At 36.9% G+C, this 19404-nt stretch overlaps 2 protein-coding genes across 4 annotated transcripts in view; one reads left to right on the forward strand and one right to left on the reverse strand.

Moving 5' to 3' along the window:
- LOC309507668 (NAD(P)(+)--arginine ADP-ribosyltransferase 2-like) overlaps positions 1-3014 on the reverse strand; it is a 246493-nt gene extending 243479 nt beyond the window's left edge. Inside the window, exon 1 of one of the 3 annotated variants that reach the window (XM_082182011.1) lies at positions 582-3014. The gene's annotated coding sequence lies outside the window, so the exon portion shown is untranslated. The remainder of the gene's footprint in view (positions 1-581) is intronic. The other 2 variants (XM_082182009.1, XM_082182010.1) reach the window with 2 other exon arrangements.
- LOC309474743 (NAD(P)(+)--arginine ADP-ribosyltransferase 2-like) overlaps positions 1-17081 on the forward strand; it is a gene marked incomplete at its 3' end in the record, with an annotated part of 89384 nt that extends 72303 nt beyond the window's left edge. Inside the window, exons 2-3 of the mRNA XM_082137344.1 lie at positions 16123-16210; positions 16290-17081. Of these exons, the coding sequence (XP_081993470.1) occupies positions 16160-16210; positions 16290-17081 (843 nt within the window). The 5' untranslated portion in view covers positions 16123-16159. The remainder of the gene's footprint in view (positions 1-16122; positions 16211-16289) is intronic.
- Between the last annotated feature and the right edge of the window lie 2323 nt (positions 17082-19404).

A 19404-nucleotide genomic window follows, 5' to 3' on the forward strand; every position in this document is an offset into this window, starting at 1 on the left:
ATGATGAAAGACAATGAGAACAGTGTTTCACAAAATCTCCAATCACTCCAAGAGAAATATGTACAGATTTACACACTAAAAATGTTACACAATAAAGCTTTACCCTCGTGGAATGTTCTGCTAGATAGCAAACCATTTGAAAATAATGAATGAAGAAATTAATCAGTGAATTTATAAAACAAGAATAATATATTTATCCCCTTTAAATCTTTTAAAAATACCTTCTTGCCATCCAGAGGCTTGCATTCTGCAAGTGAACGGCGCCTTGTGGTGCCATCCCAAAAAGGCACAATATCACTATTATGGACTTGACTGTTCCAAGCTGGTGGAATGACCTGCCTAACTCAACCCGAGCTGCAAATTGTTTGGCCATTGTCAAGAAACTGCTGAAAACGCATCTCTTTCGTTAACACTTGACCCATTAACACTTACTATTCTATTATATATATATAAACATTGCTACATGTACTGAAACTGAGACTGAATGATTGCTTAAATTGCTCTTCTCATTTGTAAGTCGATTTGGATAAAAGTGTCTGCTAAATGATTAAATGTAAAATTTAAATGTAAATGTAAATTACCTTGGAATATGGTAATTTTTTTTGTAAGGTTCTTCAGTTGCTCAGGAACATTGATGAGAGAAGATCAGAAAAGTCATCCAGTCAGTCGACAACAGCAGTATTTAAACCATAAAATAAGGAAGCTTGCTTTTTTGTTACAACATGTAGTTTGACCAATGTTTGTGTTACGTACATGACCGACCGACCAATGTTGGTGTGTGAGAAGGCGGGACCTAAAGCAATGCAAAAACCCACATCAACCCGATTACTTGTTTAGCGTTCATGTAAACACTACATTCAGATTCATCAATCAGAATGAATTCAGTCCGATTGAAACAAAAGTTGTGCATGTAAACATAAGGAATGGTGACTGTAGAAAGCAAAAGCCGAATCACAGACATTTTGGGCGATCTAGAAATCCCGGCTGGATGCATTTTTTTAGGTTAAAAAAGAGGACATGTCCAGGAAAAAGAGGACATATCGTCACCCTAAGTAAAAATATATTAAGATTTTCAGAGAATCTTGCATCAGGATGTGAAACTGCACTAAAGCATATTCTTAAATAAGGAAGCCTTTGGTTCCAGATGGGTCCTGTTTCACTGTCCAGTCAAATCAAGTTAGAAAGGACAAACATAGCCCTGTAAATTCAAAAATATTTGTTATTAGAACTTTGTTTCTGAACAGATTCATTGATTCTGTTGAATCTCTTCATCGCCTCTTTCATGCAACACCTGAACATTCATTTGAAGTCACCATTGTGGTGATCCGTATGTGATTTAGTTGGTCTCTTGATCCTTGTCTTTAGAGTCTTTTTTGTCTTTTCCTCTGGCTGCTGTAACTGTGTGTTTATAAAACATGTAAGATGTATTACATGATCAAATTTTATTGTCCCTTATGAAGGGATTTAATGCAACTGAAATTTTGCAAACTGGTCCTTAACCCTCAGATTTGTTCTTAGGGGCAATGAAGAACAGTAACAGCTCTAAAGATTTCAGTTTTGTCTTATTTGCCATGTTATGAATGAATGAGGCATTTATATAGCACTTTCATATGTACTGCTGTACACCCAAAGGACTTTACAATCATGTCGGGTCTGTCCTCAACCACCACCAGTGTGCAGCATCCACTTGGATGATGTGACGGCAGCCACAGTACAACGGCACCAGTGCACTCAACACACACCAGCTATAGGTGGAGAGGAGAGAGAGTGATCGAGTCAATTCAATGGATGGGGATTATTAGGAGGCCATGATTGGCAAAGACCATTGGAGTTAATGTGGCCAGGACACCAAGGTCACACCCCTACTCTTTTACGAGAAGTGCCATGGGATTTACCAGGTTTAACGTCTGTTGTGCAAAAACAATAATTAAACAATCATCATCACTGCATAAGAGACACCAAGAATCAAATTGTATTTTAAAAGATATTTATTCTCTTCCATGAGGCTTAGTCACAAAATCACAGCAGCTACCCCATGACGTGAGCAAGACCTGACACCCAGCCCAGGAAATTCCCTTCTTATACTCCTTCTTCAAGGTCTTTTCTCTGTAGTTTTCCACTCACCCAGCATGGCCACATCTGGCTGATTTAGAATAGAATGACCCCTCTAACCCCCCTTGGCTAAATTATCTTCCATACCTAAAGAGTTAAAGGTTCTTAACCATTTACTTACTGTGTGTGTCTTGCTTACACCAGGTGCACAAACATACATAAATTCCAGAAGAGAAACGAATGCTTAAAACCACACAATGTCTAAGAAAGTTAATAATAAAAAGTTAAATATAATTTTTTTGGCAACACGTCTCATCCGAAGGACGGTGCTCTTTGACAGAAGGTCACTCAACCTTTTGAGTCATTTTTTGCACTGATTCAGTTAAGTTGTATTTACTTTGAATATTTCGTATTTTCAACTTCACAAGTGTAGAGGCGTGTTATCTGCGTTGTGTTGTGGACTCTCAAAACGCTGAAATTCGTCCCATCAAGTCCTCGTTTATTCACTGAAACCAAATATATTTTTGCTGCTTGTTCAAATTTCCTAATTAAAATGAGCTTAAGCAACACAATTGCTTTACATTTTGTCCTAACTTAATTTGATTGTGTTCAGTCCGCTTAAATATATGTAAAATTGAAGTTTACTTAATCTGTTTCTGTTATAATTACATTAATTTTGCATATGGCTGAATCAAGAGAGAATAAATGTTGAAATTAAGTGTTATTTTATGTGTTTTTGAGAAAATGTGAAAAGGGGAAGACTTGATAGTGTGTAAAACTGTTTAATGTTCAATTACATTGGAATTACAGTATTAGAATCATTTAAATTACAGTGGGTTACCATTGTGGAGAAGAGTGGAGCATTTGCTTAGGCTGTGGACTTATTTAACTACATATGATTTATTTTATTGAAAAAGCATGAAAAGCTCAGCCAACTGGACTTGTTGGCATATGGTAATGTGAATTATAGTTAGCTGAGGTCTACAAGTTCAATTGTGTGACATAAATATCTGTACGTTTATTGGATGAATAAATGTATGCATTTGAATACCCGAATTAAGTTGAGATAACTTTATTGGGCCACTTAAAATGACCTCGTTTCATGATGTTGAAGTTAGATGAACAAATTATGTTTGTTTAACTTAATTGATTCATGTGGGACCGATGTACACTATTAAATCATGTAAATCCAACACACCTTTTTCAGTTTTGAATCTGAGCAACATCAGATATTTTAGGACAATTAGAGCAGCGTGTGGCAGCAATGCACGACGCACTGTGAAATCTCATGCAGACTGGGCCAACATCCTTTTACAGAAACACATTTTAAGAATGTATAACAACAAATCATGTACCCGAGCAACACTAACAGATATTTGAGGACTCGTGCAGCAATTAGAGCAGCATGCAGCAGCAATGCACGATGCTGAGAAAGATAAAGATAACGATAAGATTCATGTTAAGAAAATTACTTAAAGAAATAAATAATCAACGAAAAACATATGTGTACGTCATATATGTGTACGTCACTTAATAAAATGTTAGTTTGATGTTCCTGAAACATTCTTTCAAACATTTGAACACCTGCTATTAACAAAGCAGAATCACTGAAGGAAAGAGAAATAAGAACACAAACTACAACTGACTTCAGCCACAGCCTTAAGATAAAAGAAGACATTAAATCTCTGAAGATCTCAGCAGAGGAGGATTAAACAACTCCACAGCATTACATCTTCACTTATTAAGTCCAGGTTTTCTTTATTTCTTTCATACATCTACAAAAGATAATTCTTATTGAGAGTTAAAGGGATAGTTCACTTTGAAATTAAATTTTGGTATGTTTTAGCTTACCTCAAGGGCATCCAAGATGTAGGTGTCTTTTTTTCCGCAGTAGTTTCAATTTTGATATTTTTAGGTCAAACCGTTCTTGTCTGTCAGTCATATAATGCAGGTCGATGGTCACTTGTCTCAAACAGCATGCACAGAGTCCAAATTAAAACAATTCCCCGTCGTCCAAATGAAACAATTCCCCATCGTAAGTACACATTGATGGCCTAAGACACGAAACGAGCGGTTTGTGTGAGAAAACGAACAGTTTTTATATCGTTTTTACCTCTTGAACTCAGCCACGTCCAAGTGATCTGAGAGCGCGGGCGGGTATAGATATATACACTAGATGTCGCCTTGGCTACTGCGCGAGCTCTCAGATCACTTGGACGTGGCTGAGTTCAAGAGGTAAAAACGATATAAAAACTGTTCGTTTTCTCACACAAACCGCTCGTTTCGTGTCTTAGGCCATCAATGTGTACTTACGATGGGGAATTGTTTCATTTGGACGACGGGGAATTGTTTTAATTTGGACTCTGTGCATGCTCTTTGAGACAGTGACCATCGACCTGCATTATATGACTGACAGACAAGAACGGTTTGACCTAAAAATATCAAAATTGAAACTACTGCGGAAAAAAAGACACCTACATCTTGGATGCCCTTGAGGTAAGCTAAAACATACCAAAATTTAATTTCAAAGTGAACTATCCCTTTAACTGAGGCAGTGGCGTAGGCAGAGATTTATTTTTGGTCGGGCCTGGTAAAAAGTGAGCGGGCACTTTCATGTAAACTAACAGACGGACTCAATATTCAGGTCATTTCAATCTTATTTTCTTTGATCCTATTGAAAAAGAAACCGTAGAAAACAGTATAAGACACACATAGTAAAACTACCACATCTCTGTCATGAACATGGACAGTGTCAACATAACCCAAAACTGTAGCTATCAACATGCCCACATACAAAAATCTGAGTAGTGGTTACAACGAAAATGAAATTCTGCTTAATTTATTCTGAAACAGGAGTCCTTTAAAATGCTAGGCATTTTAAATTGCCTTTCATCATTCTACTGTAAATGTAACGCTACCAATGTTATGCTGCCAACACTGGAAACTTTGACTGCAAAGATATTCAAGGCACTGTATTTCCTCATCATATTTCCTTAAATATATTAGATATTATTAAAGTTTATAAAATTGTTTTATTTAGAAATGTCATGTTTGTGATTTTTGTTTGTTTTTTGTTAGTTCTTTATTCAAATTATTGGCCTACATATTCCAAAACAGGTGCATTTAGTTGCTGGCGTCAGTCGCAAATATTATATGTGAAGACAAGTGACCACAGCTGGTCTTAAATTCTGTAGACGTGCACTCTAGTCTAAACGACTTTAAACAACGACTTTATTCATCATAGTGAAGTCATCACTCATGGTTATGCCCCTGAACTGAGGTTTAGATGTTAATGGTTGTTTTTTTGTGTGTGTGTTTAATTTGAATTCATCATTATGGTGATCGGTGTTTGCTTTAATTGGGCTTTTGACCCTTGACTTTTGTTAACTTATTTCTCTTTCAGCACTTCAAATAGACTTTATTCAGAGCTGTTAAAAGAACAACCTGTAAAAAGCTTCTAGATCACTTATCATTTTCTGTTTCGACAGCAGAAATCTCCAAAAACACATTAAATAACAGTACAACCCACTGAAGAGATGCATGTTTATCCCTCACAGCCTCGTTTTCATTCCCGTCAAAGATGGTGTTACTGTGAATAATGGTGTTATTGTGAATAAGGTCTATTCAGAGAACATTTGCGCATTGAAATTTGTGTACATGCTTCAACCTCTCGAGTTAAAGTTTAGACATCAACACTCATCATACAAACCTCAACAAAGGTAAAAAAAGAAAATATATTCAAATATAAATAGTAAAAGACTCCAGCTGCAAAATGTATTCATGCCGCAATGCATGCTGGGAGCCATGAATGAGTTTTGACTTCTGGCACAGTAAAAGTGTTTCCTGAACACTAATGCAGGAAGCACTGATCATCACAATGATGACTTCAAATGTTTGTTCCTCTTTATTTTAGTGTTTCATCACTACTGCTCAAAAATCTCTTAATTCAGTTCAATTCACATTTATTTGTATAGCGCTTAGTTTTCACAATAGATATTGATTCAAAGCAGCTTTACAGAAAATGCATGTCTACATTATATTTTAGAGTGATCTGTTATCAGAGGTCACTGTGTCCAAGTTATGTATTACAGAAATGTACATATACAAATCACACAGTTAAAAAAAAAACTGAAAAAAGCTAAAACTGTATTAAAGTAAACAATGTAATAATTTAAGGCAGAAACAATGACCTCAATGAAGTAATGAATACTTGTTTGTTAACTATGTAATAACCTCCAGCACCTTTCAGTGTTATTTTATCACTCTGAGCCACATTTAAACACTGAGCGGTGTTCGTGAAACACAGATTTTGCTGTGTAACACCCAACCTTAAGACATTTTTAAACCAGAAAGTTAGTAATCCTTAATATTTAAAGGATATTCATGAATGTTGTTCAAATAATGTTTTCTGCTAAAATTATGAGACATTTAAAAAACCTTCTAACAATGTATGAATAAAGTTTTTGTGCTTACCTTTTGAGAAAATTCTTGAAGACATAGGCCTAACGTCTTGTCAGAACGTTAGCCAAAGTTAACATTCTCTGTTAGCTGGGATAGCTGTGCGTACATGCAAATTGTATTTTGTCAGTCCTTACTTATTCTGATAGTTTTATACTGTGATTAAGACGCACATATCGCCATTAGCCATTCAACTGTGTGTTCGCTGCATTACTTGGTTAATTCTGCTGCACTTTTAAGCTTTCTTTTAATTTTCACTATAGCTACTGCAAGTAATACATAAGATTAACTATGAAACATATCAATGTTTAGCTTGTTATTTTGTGACTATGAAGTAGCTGTTTATCTTATCTCAAATGTGTTCAGTTACCAGTAATGCTAGGGCGCCATCTTGTGGGCGTAAGCATAACATGACTGTTCTATTTATTTGCTTAGAAATCATAATTGGGTGTTTTATTTATTAATTCATACCTTTGAAGATAGATTTTTGCATATTAATTGTGCCTGTAAAATGTCTGTGTAAATTCTTTACTCACTCATGTTTATTTCTGTGTTGTGTTCCAGAATCACACTGTCGTGGAAATTTTAAACTGTATATTAAACTAACCATGTTTTTTAACATCTAACCTTATAACTTTAACATCTAACAATTTGAACAGGATGTACTGTGACAAAACCAATGGAAAACTTTGACTGTGTGCGTATGTATGTATGTAAAAATAACATAGTTTGGGAAATGAAACTAGACAGTCTGTTAGAATCTTGTGATTAACAAATGAAGTCATCATTAAAACAGTTTGCTTGTGCCAGTGACAGAGGAAAAAGGTTGGGGCTATTGAACCAATTGAACCAATCATGTTGAAGGTAACATGTTAGTCTTATTTGTTTTCTCGATTCTATAAAAACTGTTGTATATGTGTTTTACGGTGGGATTTCTCAATGGAATTTGTCTGAGATCCTCCGGCCCTTGCTTATTGGGAGAGATTACCTGAGAACTGCTCAGGAAGATCTCCTGGCCGTTATTAAAGCATTTAGAGGACATTTGCTGATGTTTGTCTGTTAATTTCTGCTGCGCAGCAGGTCAGTTTAGGAAGGAAGCTAGTTTAGGACCAGGTGACTTGTTGAGTGGGGACGTCGATTTGTAGACGAGACCCAGATAGACTAAACGTCGACAGTAGACGTTCGGGGACGTCGATTTGTAGACGAGACCCAGATAGTTAGGTTTAGGGAAAAAATCCACTACAACACCTATTTACATTTAAATTGTCATCAGTAACTCATTGAAAGACAATCTGGAGTCTGCAGAATCTATTTCGTTAATGTCTTTACACAGTTCTGACCGACTGTCTGCAGCAGTAAAAACGAGGCCACAATTTACACAATTCGGTTAAGATGATCTTAAATGTAGTAGGCCTATTTCAGTAGAGATAACATGTTTTCATTGTGTAGAGCCACTGTCCATGACTGAATCAATTTAAGAAAAAATGTTGAGCATAATATTCACAGTACACACATTGCATACTGCAATATAGTAGGAGTTGTACTGGATCAAAGTTGTATCAAACACAACCGCTGAGTGGCAACCCCTATTCAGTTTTGGAGATCACTCCCTATTTCTTTGGTAGGTAATGTTATCAAGATGGTTTTTCTTCCTCAAATTCTCTATCTTTTTCAGAACATCCCAAGATTTTTTTTCAAGCAATTAGATTCAATCATTATTTCTTTTTTATGGGATTATAACGCCCATAGAATAAGTAAAGCTCATCTTTGTAAACCTAAAGCTGAAGGCGGATTGGCACTCCCTAATGTCTCTCTTTATTATTATGCCAGTGCTCTTCATACTATCATAATGTGGCTAGATCCCAACTTTACACACTCCACATGGATCCAAATGGAAAGTGAAGCATGTAGCCCATATGATATTGGGGCAGTGATCTTGTCTCCATAAAGATAGCGAAATTGGCTTATAATCATAATTGTTTAATCCATAGTACTATTCGCATTTGGAAGCAGATTAAATAAAAAAAAAATAATAAAGTCCTTATCTTTCCTTTTACCAGTTGGAGGGAATCCATCATTTATTCCTTCTACAATGGACTCTGCTTTCACAAAATGGAGAGACATGGGTATTCACACTATTGGTGATCTATTAATTGATGGTTCCTTTGTTTCCTTTTGTCAGCTGCAGGCAAAATACGGTTTGCATAAAAAAATTTTTTCTGATATTTGCAGCTCAGGGACTATGTGAGAAAGCATTTGCCTTGTCTTGATGAGGCTCCTTCTGCTCAGTTTGATGAACTTTTAGGGCTTGGATGTGTTGGAAAAATTCACTTTTACCAGAATGGTTACTGACTTGTGTGTATTTCAGTTAAAGCTGTCTCCAATGTGAATTTCTTTTTTGGGTTTTGATGGTGTGACCACTGGGGGAGCTCTGGGCATGTTTTTGTATTCTGTTAGTTAGCACTGAAGAAGAAGAAGAAGACTGAACACGCAGTGAAGGAGGACGCACTTTTTGTTCTGTGCGTTTGACTGAAAAAGTCTTTATTAAAAACCAACAGGTTATGGGCCCAGAATTAGAACGCTACAGTGACGCTGCTGAAAGGCTTATTGAAGATATTGACTGACTGTGAGTAAAAATTAGCTCGGATTCCAAGACGGTGACAATTGTTTCATTAAACGGAGCAAACTATCCCACGTGGAAAGTGCAATGTCGGATGGCATTGATGAGAGACGGACTATGGGACTTGGTAAATGGTACAGAGACTGCGCCACGATCTGATCCAAGTAAGTTAGCAATTTATATGGCTAAAAGTGATCGTGCGCTGGCTACCATTGTACTGTCAATAGAACCGTCTTTGCTCTATTTGATTGGAGAGCCGGAAGATCCTACTGTCGTGTGGAAAAAAATGTTGAATCAGTTTCAGAAGAAAACTTGGGCGAATAAGCTAGCACTGAGGCGTAAACTGTACTCGTTAAAATTGAAAGACGGAGACTCAGTTCAAGAGCACATTAAGGTGTTGACTGGAGATCATATCGACAAGGAAGATCGTGTCGTGCACCTGCTAGACAGTTTACCCGACTCGTTCAACGTTATAGTCACTGCACTTGAAGCAAGTGTGGATGTACCCAGAATGGAGGTTGTCACGGAACGATTGCGGCATGAATAACTTAAACTGAGAGAACGCGATGTTAAAAACACCAGCAACAATGTTAAAGCTCTGACTGGAAAACAGTTTGTGAGAGGAAAAGGCCCAAAGTGTCACTACTGCAGAAGGTATGGACATATCAAGTGTGACTGCAGAGAGTTCAACAAATATTTTGCAAGCACAGACTTCAACAAAGAGAGTATGAAGGTGGGTTATAAACACAAAGCAAACAAGGCATAAGTGAAAAAACAAGACAGTGATTCAGATAGTTTGAGTGTTGGACTAATGGTGAGTCATGCACTATCATCAAGTTCTGATGAAAGAATGGATAGCTGGATTGTAGATTCAGGAGCTTCCTGTCACATGTGCAATGACAAGAAACAGTTTGTTGAGTTTAAAAGCCTGGAATCCTCACAAGAAGTAACACTTGGAGATGGTTACTCTGTTGAAGCAACAGGACGTGGAGTTGTGCGGCTGAAGATGACATTGTCTGATGGTAAGACAAAAGAATGCAAGCTGAATGATGTTTTGTATGTACCACAATTGTCATACAACTTACTGAGTGTCAAGTCAAGTCAAGTCAAGTTTATTTGTATAGCGCTTTTCACAATACAGATTGCATCAAAGCAGCTTCACAGTATTAAATTAAAATAATACAACAAAGTTTGTTTCAAGAGGAATTTATTGATTGATAAAATTAAATTAAATATCCCCAAAATATCCCCAACTGAGCAAGCCAAAGGCAACAGTGGCAAGGAACCGAAAAACTCCATCAAGTGACCTAATGGTGTCCTAAAACTCCATCAGGTGCCTTAATGGAGAAAAAAAAAAACCTTGGGAGAACCCAGGCTCAGTCGGGGGCCAGTTCTCCTCTGGCATTGGATAGAGGCCGGATTGTAGTTTGAACTGTAGGATTATATGAATGCCTGGCTGAAGAGATGCGACTTTAATCTAGTTTTAAACTGGGAGAGCGAGTCTGAGCAACGAACAGTATCGACAGTGTGTCCAAGGTAACTCAGTCTGGAAAAAAGTCAAGTTCACAGAGAACAGATGCTGCATCACGGATGTTAATCAAAAACGGATTGCTACTGCAACAAAAAATGGCAGTCTCTATTATGTGAACTGTAGAGAAAGTGATCACTTGCATGTAACAGAAAATGTGAATTTGCATAAAGATACTAAGGAACAAACCTGGCACCGACGTTATGGTCATCTAGGTGTACAAAATCTGAAGAAGCTGTTAATGAGAGTCTAGTTGATGGCTTTGACTTTGATGTGTCAAAAGGCATAGACTTTTGTGATTCATGTACTGAAGGAAAGCATCATCGCAGCAAGTTCAAAAGCAGTGATCGCAAAAGAACTGTTGAACCACTTGACTTAGTGCACAGTGATGTATGTGGGGAAATAAATGCAAAATCCTTGAGTGGAGCTGAATATTTTCTGACGTTCATTGATGAGAATACTCACTATGTATGGGTGTATGTTCTGAAGCGGAAAGATGAAGTTTTTCAGAAGTTCCTAGAATGGAAGGCTATGACAGAAAAATCTACTGGAAGACAACTGAAAGTCTTGCGCACAGATAATGGAGGAGAATATACCTTGTCTGAGTTTCAAAACTTCCTGAAAAAAGAAGGAGTTCGACATGAGCTCACAGTACCGAAGACTAAAATGGAGTAGCTGAACGAATGAACAAAACACTGACGGAGACAATGAGATCCATGTTAGTGAATGCAAAGCTACCTCAGAAGTTCTGGGCAGAAGCACTGTCAACAGCTGTGTATCTGAGAAACAGAAGCCCAACGAAATCAGTGAAAGGGATGACTCATTTTGAAGCCTGGACAGGTGAGAAACCAAAGGTTGATAATTTACGTGTATTCGGATGTACTATATATGCTCACATACCCAAAGATGAACGGAAGATCCGAAAGCAAAGAAATGTATCCTTCTGGGCTTTGGAACAGAAACGAAAGGATATCGGCTCTATGATACAAAACTAGCAAAGGTGTTCAACAGTCGAGACGTGCTATTCAATGAGTCTGATCATGAAATTGAGAAGGAGCCTGCTGAAAATGAGGAAGACACTGTGAAACGGTATGTGGAATTTGACTGCCAAGAATCTTACAGTGAGGGCTCAGCAGAAGAAGAGATTCAAAAATCAACAAGAGTGAGAAAACCACCTGACTATTACGGAAAGTCGGCAACACTTACTAATCAAACAGCTGAACCCAAAACTCTAAAAGATGTTTTTAGTAGTTCAGACAAGGAGAAATGGAAGGAAGCTATGAAGAAAGAAATGGAATCTCTGTATGCAAACAATGTGTGGGAACTGGTAGAACTACCAAAAGATCGAAAAGCAGTGGGCAGTAAATGGGTGTTCAAAGTCAAGGTTGATGCTGATGGAACATTTGAGAGACACAAAGCACGTCTAGTAGCACAAGGTTTACCTGAAGGTTTTGTTGTCAAAGAAAAGGAACATCTAGTGTGCAAACTAAATTGCAGCATCTATGGACTGAAACAATCACCAAGGTGTTGGAACATCGTTCTAGATGAAAAGCTGAAGAAGATGGGGTTTGTCCAAACTACAGCCGATCCCTGCATTTACACTGCAGCAACTGGTGAGATGTTCATTATTGCTGTGTATGTTGATGACATTCTTCTGGCTGGACGCAATGATAAACGGATGAAGAAAATGCTTTCAAAACAATTTGAGATAAAGGACATGGGTGAGCTAACTCATTTTCTTATTGTGAAAATTGTCCAAAAACCAGAAGCTGGAGAAATCTGGATTGGTCAGACAACATATATCAAAAATGTGTTGGAGAAATTCAGAATGGAAAATTCAAAGCCAGTAAGCACACCAGTAGACATGAACTCGAAGCTCGTCAAACTCTCTGATGACAAAGAAAGACTGGATCCGACACAATTTCAGTCTGCTGTTGGTAGTCTGCTTTATTTGTCAACAAGAACAAGACCAGACATTGCTTATGCTGTAAACAATGTTGCAAGATTCTGTGCTAAACCCACAAAGCATCATTGGATGGCTGTCAAACGAATCATGAGATACCTGAATGGCACTCTGAATTTAGGTCTGCTGTATAGTAAGGACAAGCCAAAGGAATGTATTGGATTTTCAGATGCAGATTGGGCTGGAGACCAAGATGATCGCAAATCTGTTTCAGGATACATGTTTCAAATCAGCGGAGCAGCTGTGAGTTGGAGAAGCAAGAAGCAGACATGCGTAGCTCTTTCCACTGCTGAAGCTGAGTACATGGCGTTAGCAAGCCCAGCTTAAGAAGCGGTTTGGATGCGACAACTGATGACAGGTCTAAAGGTAAATCAAACAGGACCGATGTTGATGTTTGAAGATAATCAGTCAGCTATCTGCATGGCAAAGAACCCTCAATTTCATGGACGTGCCAAACACATTGACATCAAGTACCACTTCATTCGAGAGCAAATTGCAAGTGGAGTCATAGACTTGAAATACTGCAACACTGAAGATTTGGTTGCTGACATATTCACTAAAGGTATATTTCAGTGTAAGCTGTCTCCAATGTGAATTTCTTTTTTGGGTTTTGATGGTGGGACCACTGTTGGGAGCTCTGGGCATATTTTTGTATTCTGTTAGTTAGCATTGAAGAAAGCTGTATACGTTTGACTGAACACGCAGTAAAGGAGGACGCACTTTTTGTTCTGTGCGTTTTACTGAAAAATGAGTACTCTTGAGTCTTTATTAAAAACCAACAGGATGTGGGGTTAGTCACTTGATTTCTCTACTGTATAACTCTTTACTATCCACAACTCCACCTTCTACACAGGGTATAAGATTACAGTGTATCCAATGCACCCAACATGAATGTCTTTGTACTGTGGGGGAAATCCACGCTGACACGGGGAGAACCTGCAAACTCCACACAGAATGGCCTCCTGGCTCAGCCAGGACTTGAACCGGGGACCCTCTTGCTGTGAGTCAACAGTGCTACCCACTGAGTCATTGCTACTTGAGTCATTTATTTAGTATTTGTGAGACACGGTTTCTAGTTGTCTTTCAGCATCTGTTCTTCACTAGATCTAGAGCATCTGAGGGATTTGACTGAAGTTAACAGAGTTTGTTTAACTGTAACTTTCACAGAGTCAGAACTGCTGACTCAATTCTTTCTGACTGCTGGTGTATACTTTCATCTCATACATTAAAATTCAATTTCATTTATAAAAAAAAAATTAGCATGCTAACATACACTAATACAGGCAATTCACTAAAATGCTTTTTAAAATATTTTTTATATACAGTATATATATATACTTGTTCTTGCCTTGTTACACAAGCTTTCATTGTTGACTGATAGTATTGATAGACAGGAAGAATTTGTGCTTGTGTTTGTGAAACCACAAACACACCAGGGCTTCAGAGGTGTTGCATTTTCAGATGAGCTGAACACTTTCCTGCAGCTAAACATGAGCTGGATGCATCAACATCACACTACAGCTACATATATGCTTATTCTTCACAGCAAGCTAAATATCTGATAATGAATATTTGCTCCATCGTAACACATTTCAATTTTGATAAGGATGTTTTGAACATATGCCTTTTGTCTTTTTCACTGCTCAACATCTCAAGAGCACAGGTTTATAAACATTTGATGCCAGTGAACCTCGGATGTTAAATCCCCTTGTGGTCGACTTAATAATCTGTTTGTTTGAGCTGTTTTATCTGAAAGCAACTTGCACTGGCAAATATATCAGTGCCATTGTTTTGTCTCAAGATGCAAGATGCACACTTGTAAAAAAAAATAATCTAAGGCACGTTTATAAAAGCAATTTAAAAATCCTAATTGAACTAAAGCCTAATCCTGGCTTAATCTAAGCGCTGTCTGTGAAAACGCTTAGACTTTCTGTGAAAACTGGCCTGAATTATAGATCTTAAAGGGATAGTTCACCCAAAAAATGAAAATTCTGTCATTAATTACTCGCCCTCATGTCGATCCAAACCTGATAAGACCATTCATCTTCGGAACACAAATGAATATCTTTTTGAGGAAACCTGAGAGCTTTCTGTCCCTCCATTGACAGATATGCAACTGACACATTGATGCTTTAAAAAGTTCATAAAGAGATCGTAAATATAATCTATATGCGCTTTAGTCCAAATTTGTCAGTCGTTAAGCATCTGAACTCCAGTGGGCGGGGCCTGTGATGCAATGATGTTGAACTACTCATCGAAGTCTTGCTCTGGAGGCAGTCAAAGATCCCACAATAGACAAACAAGATGTTTTTGGAGCTTGATTAAATAAATGCTTTGTAATAATTATTTCATGACGCCTTTTAATGTCTCCAAAACAGGCTTAAATTGATAAATTATATGTAGAACACTTTCCATTAATACAAAATGTGTTGCTATTTAGCTTTAAGTGCACTTCTGACTACAGTGCCATCAACTATAGACAAAAAAACTAAAAACTATTGTTTTATAATTCAAAAGTCATTGTTCATTCCTTCCAGATAACACATTAAGAAACACACATTTCTGCATATTTAAACTGAATCACATACCATTTTTCACTTTAACTCTGACAAAGCTTCAACACCGTTCTCAAGAAAACCCCATTGTAAGTGTCATTGCCACAGTGAACAGAGAAAAAAACCCACAAAAGTTTGGTTATCACACTATCAAAACCTACTGGAGGTGTCGTGTCTTTTCTTCTTAGCATGCAATTATGACGATTGACAACTTGAATTAAAATAAAACTGTTCAGCTCTAACTTTCTCCAAAGCATTATGGTAAGTGCACTTTTAAAGCTGAACAGCCTAATATCGAGGCTGTTTACCCTGTTTCTGCTAATGTTCAGCACTATTATGAACATTCACAACTATTATTATTCTAAATGATTCACAACAGGGGTGCATGTCATGTGTTTGTCTCTGTAATTGCTGCAAGCAGCTTTACTTACTCTTCAGATCTTAATTTCTACATCAGTAGATGCATCTTAAAAAAAAAAAAAACATAATTTAGTTTTGTGCTTAATATGAATGACCTGAATGATGCACATTTCCATGATCATAATCTGGTGTCAACCCTGCTTTCTGCTGGCACTGATATGACAGGAACGAGTTTGTCCTTTGTAAACCACAAATACACCAGACTTTCACAGGTGTTGCATTATGGAGAGTTAAACTATTCAGATGAACTGTTGCACAGTTTCTATATGTTCCAGTACTCAAGCACAGACATTTCCAGTGATATAAAAAAGCCACCTTCCTCATCTCTTGGTTTGAAGATTCGTTGTCGTCTGACTGTGAGGGATTGACTTTTCTGATCTTCTCCTCTCCTCATTGAGCTCCTAAAAAAAGAGAAGAAGAATAAACCACTATATTCTCAGGTAATTTTAGGGGACATTTTGCCATTGGAGTAATGAATTTTGTGAAACACTGTTCTCATTGTCTTTCATCATCTGTTCTTCACTAGATCTACTAGATCATCAGAGGGATTTGACTGAATCAAGATGCTGCTGATCATTGAAGCTCTTCTTCTCATTTTAGCTGCTCTAGGACAGGTAAGCTTGTGTTCTATATGATTGAATATTACAGACATGAATACTGATGATGTGATCATTGTGATTCCTGTTTCTGCAGGATCACAGCGCTGCTGTTGAAGGAAAGATATCATTGGATATGGCACTGAATTCTGTTGATGATCAATATATGGGCTGTAGAGAGAACATGGCAAAACTGGTGGAGACAAAACTTCTAAAGAATGAACGTAATAAATTAAATGAATTTAATGCGGCTTGGAAAAAAGGGGAAGAGTTTGTCAAGACCCTCCCAAAAAATTATTTGACAAGGAATCATGGAGTTGCCATTTATGTGTACAGTGATTCTAGCGTATATAAGTACTTCAATAATGACACTCGTCATGATAAAAACCAGTACAAACACCTGACATTCAAATGGTATTCACTTCACTTTCTGTTAACAGATGCAATACAGATTCTGAACAATTTAAACAAACAAACAAACAAACAAAACAAATGCTATAAAACTTATCGTGGCACTAAAGTTGAGTTTGATAAGAATGTTCTGAACAAAGAGGTTCGTTTCGGCTCATTTTCATCCTCCTCTCTTGATCGTAAAATAGCACAACATTTTGGAAAAGTATCTTGTTTTGAAATCTACACTTGTGAAGGCGCTGATGTGACAAAATATTCTAAGCTTCCTCGTGAGAAAGAGGTGCTGATTCCTCCATATGAGAAGTTTAAAGTCACTGCTGTCAAGACAAGAAGAGATCAGAAAGATCTCTGGTGTGACACTGTGTTTGAGTTGAAAAGCTCTGGAATAAGAAGTGACCTGAACTGTGCTCTATTCAGGAAAATAACCAAGACCAAAACAAAGTACACTGTTAGACCTTACCGGTTTTTTTTACAGTAAAATACTGGCAACACTGTTGCCAGTAATTTACTGTTAATTGTGCAGTTCTTTACTGTAATCTACAGTATGTTACTGTAAAATGCACTAAAACTCGAGTTAACTAATTTCACTTGCAGAAACCTTAAATTGACCAACTGTCATTTACATGTATTAAACTAAAATGTATAATGCATTAATAACGTGAGCAAAGTATTACTGTGAACTTATTTCATTTGAAACCACAACAAAACTTTTGTAAATAAAGAGATTTCCACTGGACCAGCAACTACACAGTCACCGCCTGTTAAATAAAGCAACATGCAGCATTTCATCAATATTTGTAGATCTTCTCCTGGACTGAAGCACAGGCTCTACTCTTCTGCACAATGGTGACCCAAAAACGAAATTTTACAGTAAACTACTGGCAACAGTGTTGCCAGTATAAACCTGTTTCATAACTTACAGTTTATTACTGTTAAAATACATGTTGTGGGTGTGTCTTTTTATCTTACACTGTTAACCCTTTCAACACCACAGGGAAATCCACACTACAAAGAGTAAAAAGTAACACTGAGACAGTGTTGCAGTGAGATAATTAAGAGAATATGTAAGTGATTGTTGAGCATTAGTGATGAACACCTGCTGTTAATAAGCAGAATCATTGAAGAAAAGAGAAACACAAGAACAGAAAATAGAGAAACACAATAACTACGACTGACTTCCAGCCATTACACATTATTACACTTATTATTAACCAGTATGACTTTGTTTCTGTCATACAGAAATTGTTATTGAAAATGTTTGTTTGAAGTTACCATTATAGAGATCAGTGCTTGCTTTAGTTGGGATGCTGATGCTAAAACATTCATTTTTCTTTTGCTGCTTGAGCTGTGTTTTTGCAAGTCACATTTGTGCGCACACAGTTTATGAATGATTGTGGTTGTAATGCTTATGATGACAAAATCATCATATTGCCTGTTCATTCACTAAGGAATTAATTCTTATTCATTCAGAGTTTTATCCTCGATCAAAAGTGTTACATTAGCACTACTGTGAAACTACAGCAATAAATTACTATGACTCATTTGTTTAACACATCATGCATAAACCAAAAAAAAACAGAGCTACACTATATTTTAGAAACACAGAGATATCACAATTTAGCACATTAATCTCAACAATGGTGGCAATATTTCTTTTTTTAAATTATTATTCATGCAGCAGTGCATGCTGGGAGTTTTATATTATCCTGGATCCCAGCATGCATTGCGACATGAAACTTTTCACCATTGTTGAGATTCATATGCTGATTGCTGATATCTGTGTGTGTCTGAACCAAGCAGGAGTACAATAAAATTGAATGCACTATATGATTGTTATTTTTCAGAAGACCTGATTACAGAAATATTGATTTCATTTTGTAGATACACAGATTTATGCTAAATATGACATACCCATAATTTCAATTAATATATACAGGAAAAATCTGAAAATCAGATAGTCCAAGATGATTGTGACATCATCACAAAAGAACAAAAACACCTGATCATCTTCCTCTTGACTTTTTCTTGCCATATCAAATGTGTTTTATAAACTCACTGTTACAGCAGTCAGAGAGAGATGCAAGGTAAGAAGTCAAGGGACAAGAGACCAACTAAAGCAAATACTGATCTCCATCATGGTGACAACAAATTGTATTATTAACTAAATCTCTGTTAATTATCAACAAGAACTTTTGTACATGTATGAAATAAATAATCGTAAACTGGTTTGTAAACTGGTTTCACACTCAGTGTTACTGGAAGTCAGTTGTAGTTCTTGTGTTTTTTTCTTTTTTCTGTTCTTTTTTCTCTGTCCTTCAGTGATTCTGCTTATCAGGTGTTCATCAGTGTCTCAATTCACTCTCTTCTTTTCATTCACTCTGTCAAGCAGACTATATTAGTGAACTAATGTAGGGAATAGTGAATGAGGGTATAGGGTGTGATTGGGAAAACAGCCTCTGAGTGTCGATTTTGAGCACTGTTCATTTACAGTATATTACTGTAGGCTATTTTTGTTTTCTACGGTATATTACTGTTTTAATGGAAAATGGTTTGATACTGTCTGAATTACGCCTTTTTTTACAGCAAGGGTTAACAGTGTACTGAGAATCATACTGAAATTACTGAACAAACTGCTTTGAATTTATGATATAATCATGTACATCATCTCCATCATTCTTTCCTCTTGGTTTAGTTCAATAATTATTTGTTAGAAAACACAATTTGTTTAATTTCAACAACATGAAATAAAGTTATTTTAAGTGACCCAATTCAGTGGCATCAGACTGATTTTATATGCATCT

The sequence above is a fragment of the Leuciscus leuciscus genome (genome assembly GCF_965113295.1).
Source record: "Leuciscus leuciscus genome assembly, chromosome: 1".
Classification (NCBI taxonomy): domain Eukaryota; kingdom Metazoa; phylum Chordata; class Actinopteri; order Cypriniformes; family Leuciscidae; genus Leuciscus; species Leuciscus leuciscus.